We start from the raw sequence: 10,042 nt of genomic DNA, 5'->3' as shown, positions 1-10,042 counted from the left end.
GTACCAAAATCTCCTGGCAAAGCAATGAAGGCGTTTGACTGATAAATTTTACAAGCCATGCGCTCAGACATAGAAGTCGTTCTTATAAGTTGACCTCGTGTGTACCCGAAAATCTGTGGATCAGCCAAAGGGATTGGCATAATACCTACCACATATGATTGCCCAAGATGTGCAGCCTGTGAAACACATCCATTCAATCCACGACTTCCCCCTCCATAGACCAAATTAATTTTTCTCTCTCCCAATTTTATGCCAAGTTCGCTTGCTGCAAGTGTGTAACAAATATCGCTCCCAGGTTGAGAGCCACATAGTACACATATGGTATTGATTCGACGAACTGGCTGGCCTTCCATTTATGTTATTTCTTTATGTATGCCCTGAAAGTAGAACTGGTTAAAGAGGTTTGGCAATCAAAAGTAACTACATAGAAATTCAACAATAAATAAACATAAACAAAAATCATGCGTATATACAAGTAGTTGTGATTGTGGCTCACATCTTCCTCTGGTTTTACGTCCAGAAACGGCTTAAACACCTTCTATGAAGCGGGGATAGGCTTCCCATCCAATTTTCTTATAGATTGGCAAACAGGGTCAATTATAGTCAGATTCCCAAGACTATAGCGTTGGTGGTCACTTCTAAACTGGGTCCATAAAGCAAGAATTTCTCGTTGCACTATTCCACACGGATGCGTCTCAAGAGTCAATCGGATATCATCCAAAGACTCCTTACTCAGCCCATCCTTTATGAAACAAATTTTATCATCTCGATTTATGGAAGTAAACCCCACAGATTTACATCGTGTGTTACAAGTCCATCGAGCACATTTGTGACAACCATTTAATCTTTTCGCTCTTCTTTTTTTCGAAAAACTACTCTTTCCCAATCCTGGAAAATGCTTAAAACTAGGTGAGGTTTCGCTAAGAAATCGAACTTTTGCTTCAATTAACCAGCGAATATCCTCAGGGATATTTTTATACATCAACATCCGAAGTCTTTCACACCTAGTGGCATAAATCTTTTTTAAATCATTTTGTGGGAGAGATGGATAGTACTTACCAATTTTCAAGAGCTGAAGATTCATTTTTTTTTAAAACAGAACTATAGTAAAAGAAAAGTAAAACAAAATAATGAACCTTACAAAAAAAACGAGAGTACCTGATCGGAGAACAACACAAATGAGAGAAGACTGAGCTCAAAAAAGTGTGGCTTGCCTCATGCAGATACGGGGTCTCTTATAGGGCTGTGGAAGTCACCATTCCAACAACTACACTTGGCTCGAGACGTGCCACAAGTGCAGAGTCACGTCTGGCGTCTCCTTTTTCAACGTTCGGTGTTTCTTTTCAACGTTCCGCGTCTCCTTTTCCTTTATAGGGTAGTGTGTCGTTTCCTTTATAGGGCAGTGTGTCGTTTCCTTTATAGGGCAGTGTGATTGCTCTGCCCAAAAAATAAATAAATAGTTGTCATCAGCGTTGAGTTTGTCTCCTTCTTATATCGTTATATATATATATATATATATTAAGAAAATAAAGTTTTTATTTTATTATATATTTTTTAATAATTTTTTTTTTGAAGGGGCCTCATAAAATCAAAATCACATATACCACACAAAACAACAATTCCCACCTTACCCCCTAACTTGAATTGCGTATTGTCCTCAATCGACAATAATAGAAAAGATAGAGGATAGACATACCTGGCGGTCATCGATGCATGAATATGTGATGTTTTCTTCACCCTGAATAGCTACAGGGGTTGTTATTAATGTCCTGGACCTAAAGACATCCATTTAACCTAAATGGAAAGGTGGTCTTTTAACGTCAGATTCCCAGACGATACGAAACCTCTTTTACTCATTTAATGGTGGATCCCCTAAATCCACACTTCCTTCGTCTTCCTCATAACTATACTGATAAGGTTTCAACCTATGACCATTGACCTTAAGGCATTGCCCTGACTCTTGATTTTCAATTTCGAAAGCCCCATATTTCGAGATGGACTTGATTATGAAGGGGCCAACCCATCTTGATTTTAATTTTCCTGGGAATAAATGCAATCGAGAATCATACAAAAGTACCTGTTGCCCGACATGAAAGCTTTTCCTAATGATGCGTCGGTCATGCAACTCTTTCATGCGAAGCTTAGCCAGTCGTGCATTTTCAAATGCATCGTTTCTTATTTCATCAAGCTCATTTAATTGGAGCTTCCTAGAGAAGCCTGCTTCGGTCAAACTTTTGTTGATTCTTTGAATTGCCCAATATGCTCTATGTTCAATTTCCACGGGAAGATGACAAGGTTTACCATACACTAATCTATATGGAGACATTCCCAAGATCGTTTTATATGCAGTCCTATATGCCCAAAGAGCGTCTACTAATCTCAAAGACCAATCTTTGCGATTGGTGGCAACGGTCTTTTCTAAGATATGTTTAATCTCCCTATTAGCTAGCTCAGCCTGACCACTGGTTTGGGGATGGTACGGCGTGGAAATCTTGTGCAACACACCATATTTTTTCATGAGACCTGCCACGACCTTGTTACAAAAATGGGAACCCCCATCACTAATGATCGCTCGTGGCATCCCAAACCGACTAAAAATGTTTTCCCTTAAAAATTTCACCACAATCCTATGGTCATTGCTCCTTGTCGGGATTGCCTCAACCCATTTGGACACATAGTCAACAGCAAGTAAGATATACTCATGCCCAAACGAACTAACAAATGGACCCATAAAGTCTATACCCCAGCAGTCAAAGACTTCTAACACCTGGATTGGTTGTAATGGCATCATGTTTCTCTTGGATAGACTGCCTAGTTTTTGACATCGATCACAACTTGAACAAAATCTGTACACATCCTTAAATAATGTTGGCCAATAAAATCCACTTTGTAGAATTTTTGCAACTGTTTTCTTGATGGAAAAATGGCCTCCACAAGCAAGAGTGTGACAAAAATTTATGACACTTTGTTGTTCATGATTAGGGATGCATCTGCGAATGATTTGGTCAGGACAATATTTGAACAGATACGGGTCATCCCAGAAAAATGTCACCACCTTCCTAAAAAAATTTTCTTTATCTAGTTTGGACCAATAATCTGGGATCTGTCTAGTGACTAGATAATTTGCTATATCAGCGTACCATGGAAAGGTGAGTGGTTCAGTTTGAGTGTTTGTTTGAAACAATTGTTCTTCAGGAAAGGAATCTTGGATTGGGTTTTCAAATTGATTAAGATTTTGGCATGGTAGACGAGACAAGTGATCGGCTACCACATTTTCTACCCCTTTTTTGTCTCTGATCTCGATATGGAATTCTTGTAACAATAAGATCCATCTAAGGAGACGGGGTTTTGCATCTTGCTTTGTTAATAAATATTTAAGAGCAGCATGGTCAGTAAAAACAATCACCAGTGACCCCACGAGGTAAGACCGGAATTTGTCTAGGGCGTAGACAACTGCTAGCAACTCTTTCTCTGTCGTGGTGTAGTTCTTTTGAGCCTCATTAAGAGTTTTGCTAGCGTAATATATCACATAAGGTTTCTTGTCTTTCCTCTGACCTAACACGGCTCCTATCGCGTAATCACTGGCATCACACATCAGCTCAAATGGTAGGGACCAATCAGGGGACTGAATGATAGGTGCAGAAACAAGTGAGTTTTTTAATTTCTCAAAAGCAGCTTGACACTTACTGGTCCACTCAAAGGGCATGTCTAGGACTAAAAGGCGACATAAAGGTTTGGCTATGGCACTGAATGAAGCAATAAAGCGCCTATAAAAACCAGCATGGCCAAGAAAAGACCTAACATCCCTCACATTCTTTGGGGCGGGTAATTTTTGAATTAATTCAACCTTAAACTGATCGACCTCAATACCCTTAGAAGAAACAATGTGTCCTAAGACACTTCCTTGAGTGACCATGAAGTGGCACTTCTCCCAATTTAGCACTAAATGCGTTTCCTTGCACCTCTCTAAGACTCTTTCTAAATTTTTCAGACAACTATTAAAGCTATCTCCATACACTAAGAAGTCATCCATGAAAACTTCCACCACATTCTCTACCAATTCACTAAAAATGCTCATCACGCATCTTTGAAATGTTGCAGGGGCATTGCATAGACCGAATGGCATTCGTTTGTAAGCAAATGTCCCAAATGGACAAGTGAATGTGGTCTTCTCCTGATCCTCTAACGCAATTTCTATTTGATTATACCCAGAGTACCCATCCAAGAAGCAGTAGAAGGCATGTCCCGCTATTCTCTCTAAGACTTGATCTAGAAATGGAAGCGGAAAATGATCCTTCCTTGTCACAGAGTTGAGCTTCCTATAATCAATGCACATACGCCATCCAGTCTGGATGCGCGTAGGGATGAGCTCATTGTTCTCATTTGCTATCACAGTGACTCCTGACTTCTTAGGTACAACTTGAGTCGGACTGACCCATTTGGAATCTGAGATGGGGTAGATGATACCTGCATCTAACAGTTTAAGAACCTCTCCCCGGACAACTTCTTTCATGTTCGGGTTCAAACGCCTTTGCATTTGCCTTACAGGTTTTGCATTTTCCTCTAAGAATATCCTATGGGTGCAGGTGAGGGGGCTAATGCCATGTAGGTCAGAGATAGACCATCCTATAGCTTTTTTGTGCATTCTGAGGAGATCTAGTAATGCTTCCTCTTGATGCAATTCTAGGCTTGATGAAATCACTACTGGCAAAGACTCCCTTTCACCTAAGAATGCGTACTTAAGGTGATTCGGCAATGGTTTTCTCTCAAGTTGGGGTGGACGAACCAAAGATGGTGTGGTTTCATTCCCAGGTAATTTCAATGGCTCTAAGCCAAGCATCAGTTGTGTGATCACCCTAGCTGACTCAACGTCAGGCTCTATCCCTTTCGAAGTTTGCTTCTCTAATTTATAAATAACCTGCTCATAAAGAGCCTCCTCAAAGTATTCTTCACTTAAGGTCTGGATTAAATCTACTTCCTCCAATTCCATTTCATCATTTGGTTGCTTAGTTACCTTGAAAACATTCATCTCCACCGTCATATTCCCAAATGATAGTTTCATGATCCCATTCCTACAATTGATGATTGCATTCGAAGTAGCAAGGAATGGTCTCCCTAGGATAACGGGAATAGGTGACTGAGGACCCTGGTGGGGCTGGGTATCTAAGACAATAAAGTCCACTGGGAAATAGAATTTGTCCACTTGGATTAGGACATCCTCCACAATCCCACGACGAACTTTTACTGATCGGTCAGCCAATTGAAGAGTGACCCTAGTGGGCTTGAGTTCTCCTAACCCTAGTTGCTGATAGACACTGAAAGGCAACAGATTGACACTAGCCCCTAGGTCAAGAAGTGCTTGGTCGACTTTTTGGCTTCCAATTATGCAAGCAATGGTAGGACATCCTGGGTCCTTGTACTTTGGAGGGGTCTTAAATTGAAGGATAGCACTTACTTGTTCTGTTAAGAATGCTTTTTCCCGCACATTGATTTTTCTTTTGACTGTACAGAGATCCTTCAAAAACTTAGCATACGAAGGTGTTTGCTTAATTGCATCCAATAAAGGAATGTTTATCCTTACTTGTTTGAATACTTCGTATATGTCTGCATTTGTTTTATCTCTTTTTGATTGGGTTAATTTTTGAGGAAAGGGTGGTCGAGGTTCAAATTTGGATCTCTCTTCAACACTCTTCCCTTTTTCCTTTTGCTTTCTCTCTTGCTCTCTTTCTTCCTTCTCAGCTTTCTTTTTACCCTCTTTACTTCCTTCATTCACTTCCTCATCATTCATTTCATCATGCCCTTGGTCTTTTTTACTAGTGGTAGGCCACATTGTCCTAGGGTCCTTAGGTTTCTCAATTACTTTCCCACTCCTAAGGACAGTGACAGACTGGACTTGTTCATGATTCTCACTAGATGACCCTTCGGCTCTATGGGCTTGACTTACGGGGTTCGGACTTGGTTGTGAGGGAAACTTTCCTGGTTCTCTAACACTCAAGGTCTGAGTCAACTTAGTTAGCTGACTTCTCATGTCTTCTAGAGCCCTATTTGTTTGTTCTTGAAACTTGGCTACTTGGGTATTAGTTCCTATTTGACCTTGCATGAATTGTTGTAGGGTGTCCTCTAGAGATCTCTTATGAGGAGGTTGATATGCACTAGATGACCCTTGGTTTGGTTGGTAAGACTGTGGCTGTGAGGGGAATGGTGCATGGGGTTGGGCGGCAGAATCATTTCTCCATGAAAAATTAGGGTGATTACGGGAGTTGGGGTGGTATGTATTGGAATTAGGATTGTACCCTAAGTAGTTCCCACTCTGATTCTGATTCTGATAAGGCCTACCCTTTGTCTGACGTGGTTGTGCTCCAGATGCTTGGCCATAGAGGACCTCTTTAAAAGCAGGAATGGTAGGACAATCTTCTGTCATATGGCCATTCGTCTCACAAACCACGCAAAGGACTTCCACCTCATGGACGGCCTTGGTTTTTTTTAACTCTAATTCTTCCATCTTCTTTGTTAATGCTGTTAACCGGGCATTGATGTTATCACTTTCACTTATTTGAAATTTTCCTCGAGGTTGTGGACTGACATGCTCTCTTGAGTCTTCCAAAGACAATGGACTTACCTCCCAATTCCTAGTATTCTCAGCTAAAGTGTCGAAAAAGTGAAAAGCTTCTTCAGGTGTCTTCTCATAAAATTCACCATTGCACATGGTCGACACGAACATCTTAAGGTTGGGGGTTAAGGCATCATGAAAAAAACTAACCACCCGCCACTGCTCAAAAGCATGATGTGGGCAAGTAAGAAGTAGATCTTTGAAACGATCCCAAGCTTGAGCAAATGACTCGGTGGGTTTACAAGCAAAGTTCATCATTTGTCTTTGAAGGGATGCTGTCCTATTGGCCGGAAAGTATTTCTTTAAAAATTTAGTTTGCATTTCTCTCCATGTTCCTATTGATCTCGACTCTAATGTGTTTAACCACATTTTAGCTTTGTCTTTTAATGAAAATGGGAACAATTTTAGCCTCACAGTATCCTCATTGACATTCTGATCGACACAAGTGCCGCAGACCTCTTCAAATTCTCTCATGTGAGTGTACGGATTTTTCGAATCCATACCATGAAAAGTAGGTAACATCTGAATGGTACCCGGTTTAAAGTTGAATCTATGATGGTTAACTGGAAGTACAATGCAAGAGGGAGTAGTTTGCCTCGGAGGGTGCAAATAGTCCCTGAGAGGTCGAAGCATTTCAGCTCCCAAGGGATCTTGATCAACATGATCACCCCCTTGAGCAGACATGTTATCATTTTGTTGAGACATTAGAGATTGTGAATGGACTTCTTGTTCTAGCACTCTACCTGATCTAAGTCTCATACACTGTTTAGTAACTAAAAGTTACCTAACAAGTTTTTTTTTTTTTTAAGTATATAGATTTTTTTTCCTTATCTTTAAAATATTTTTTTTTTTTTGTTTTTTTTTTTAAAAGTAGTAAAACAACAAAAATAACACACTAAGTTACCAATTAATCTCCCCGGCAACGGCGCCAAAAACTGACTGCTACGCTACCCTGCACATTTATTTATCAAAACAACAACCAAATTTATCAAACATTAATCCTTTTGTTAAAGCAGGTATAGGGCGATTATACTCGCCAGTGTGCGAGTGTGCGTGTAGTACAATTTTAAATTTATAATTCGGTGAGTCCGAGTCGGTTCACAGGGAGATTATTTTGGATGAAAAAAGAAATCACTGAATATTTGATTTTAAGAGGTGATTAAGATAATCTAAAGGAAATGATTAAAACTAAATTAACAATGAGTTTAAGTAGCTTGGGTCAAGACAATTTCAGTGTCAAAACCAATTAATTCCCAACTTAATAGAAAAGATCAATAATATTCATCTGAATTAAGTTTTGCAGATCTATGAGTAATTTTAGTTCAAGATAATGATAATTCTTGTTTAAGCAATCTCCATACATGGCATGGAAATTCTAAGTCAAGCAATTATCACAAATTGAATTATATCCCACAGATAGAATTTATAGGTACAGATTAATCATTTGGGCTTGGGTATGAAAACATTTCCAGGTCTAGCAATCTCTATACGTGGCATGGAAACTCTAAGTTAGGCTTATGCTCCAATCCAAACTCAAAAATACACTATACGCACACTGCTCAAATTAAATCAGATTAATATTACACAATTGAAGCGCAGCTTTCTTTGGGAATCATTGGCGTTGGACACTGTCCTTGCCTTAACCCAAGATCGGATTTAGCTACTCATCTTCATTTTTAAAATAAATTGGCAGGAATTTAAATGACGGGAATTAAAAGACAGTATTTAAAAGACTATTTTTTAACCGACCATATAGGCGGTATATAATGAAAAGACAAGAATTGAAAGACTATTTTTTAACCGACCATATAGGCGGTTTATAATGAAAAGACGAGAATTGAAAGACTATTTTTTAACCGACCATATAGGCGGTTTATAATGAAAAGACAAGAATTGAAAGACTATTTTTTAACCGACCATATAGGCGGTTTATAATGAAAAGACAAGAATTGAAAGACTATTTTTTTAACCGACCATATAGGCGGTATATAATGAAAAGACAAGAATTGAAAGACTATTTTTTTAACCGACCATATAGGCGGTTTATAATGAGAAGACAATATTTAAAGACAATATTCAACCGACCATATAGGCCGTATATAATAAAAAGATAATATGAATAACATAATACAACTATATGGAAACAAAGGTTGAAGATTTAAGAGAGAAATTCTAAGAACGAAATCATATTGAAACTAAAGTGAAAATTTTGAGAGAGAAATCTCAAGAACATAACTATACTTTCATTATAGGAAAATTGAATGATTACAAATGCACCCTAAGTGCTCTATTTATAGGGTAAAAGATGCAATAGAGACCACTCAATTATATAATTTAATAATACAAAATATCTAAAGAAAAATAAAATAACTAATTTAAAAATACAAAGATAAATAAAATATCTAACACATGATGTAAGCGATGATGTCATTCCAACTCATGATGTAAGCAATGATGTCACTCCAACCCATGATGTAAGCGATGATGTCATCAATTTGTGGGACTTGGGCTTTTCATATTTTTGGGCTTGGGCCTTCCTTGTGTTGGGCTTGAGCTTGGGCCTTCCTTGTGTTGGGCTTGGGCCTGGGCTTTCCATGTGTTGGGCTTAGGCCTGGGCTTTCCATATTTATATTATTATATATATATTATATTATTATATATATTATATTTAATTTTTTTATATTTTATATATTTTTATATTAATATTTTTAAACATGCACAAAATTACAAAATGCATAATAATATTCAATTTAAACCATTTTAAAATCAAAATAAGGGTGAAATTATAATAAAATTTTTACAAAATTGATCACTAATCACCCGCGCCGACTTATAAATCTTGCCTACTCAAAAAATTAGCTAAGCAACCCTTTGTTGGGCAAAGTAGGAGGGCTGACGAATTACTGGGTCTAATTTACATTGATGTATGTGGGTCATTCTCTGTGATGGCCAAAGGTGGCCACTCTTACTTCATTACTTTTATTGATGACTTTTCAAGATATGAATATGTGTACTTGTTGAAGCACAAGTTTGAGGCCTTTGAGAAGTTCAAGGAGTTAAGGCTGAAGTGGAGAACCAAACTGGAAAGAGTATTAAGACACTTCAATTGGATCAAGGTGGGAATACTTGGGTGCAGAGTTTGGTGACAACTTGACTGCTACGCTACCCTGCACATTTATTCATCAAAACTACAACCAAATTCATCAAACGTCAATCCTCTTATTAAAGCAGGTGTAGAGTGATTATACTCACTAGTGTGCGTGTAGTACAATTTTAAATTTATATTTCGATGAGTCTAAGTCGGTTCACATGGAGATTATTTATGGTTGAAAACAAAATCGCATAATATTTGATTTTAGGAGGTGATTAAGATTATATAAAGGCAAGAATTAAAACTAAACCAATGCTGAATTTAAGCAGCTTGGGTCAAGA

The 10,042-nt window shown here is 38.3% G+C and overlaps 1 protein-coding gene across 1 annotated transcript; it reads right to left on the bottom strand.

The window, feature by feature from the left end:
- Positions 1–417: 417 nt before the first annotated feature.
- On the bottom strand, positions 418–7,294 carry LOC127812739 (uncharacterized). Its single transcript, XM_052353261.1, has 7 exons — positions 6,337–7,294; positions 5,829–6,294; positions 5,456–5,576; positions 2,974–4,561; positions 1,940–2,469; positions 927–1,054; positions 418–791 (listed from the first exon to the last, which is right to left on the bottom strand). Exons 1-7 carry the CDS (start codon positions 7,292–7,294, stop codon positions 539–541), a joined length of 4,044 nt encoding a protein of 1,347 aa, XP_052209221.1. The 3' UTR covers positions 418–538.
- Between the last annotated feature and the right edge of the window lie 2,748 nt (positions 7,295–10,042).

This window comes from Diospyros lotus, chromosome 11 (assembly GCF_014633365.1).
Source record: "Diospyros lotus cultivar Yz01 chromosome 11, ASM1463336v1, whole genome shotgun sequence".
NCBI lineage: Eukaryota > Viridiplantae > Streptophyta > Magnoliopsida > Ericales > Ebenaceae > Diospyros > Diospyros lotus.
Note: the sequence above shows the minus strand (reverse complement) of the source record. Positions and strands in the feature narration are given on the sequence as shown.

Excerpts from the sequence above, each read along its gene's own strand:
- LOC127812739 (XM_052353261.1), bottom strand. The coding sequence starts at position 7,294 with ATGTCTGCTCAAGGGGGTGATCATGTTGATCAAGATCCCTTGGGAGCT. Across the intron at positions 6,295-6,336 it reads ACAACCACGTCAGACAAAGG|GGTACAATCCTAATTCCAAT; the intron begins GTAGGCCTTATC and ends GGAACTACTTAG. Across the intron at positions 2,470-2,973 it reads CAGATGCATCCCTAATCATG|AAACCAGTGGTCAGGCTGAG; the intron begins AACAACAAAGTG and ends CGTACCATCCCC.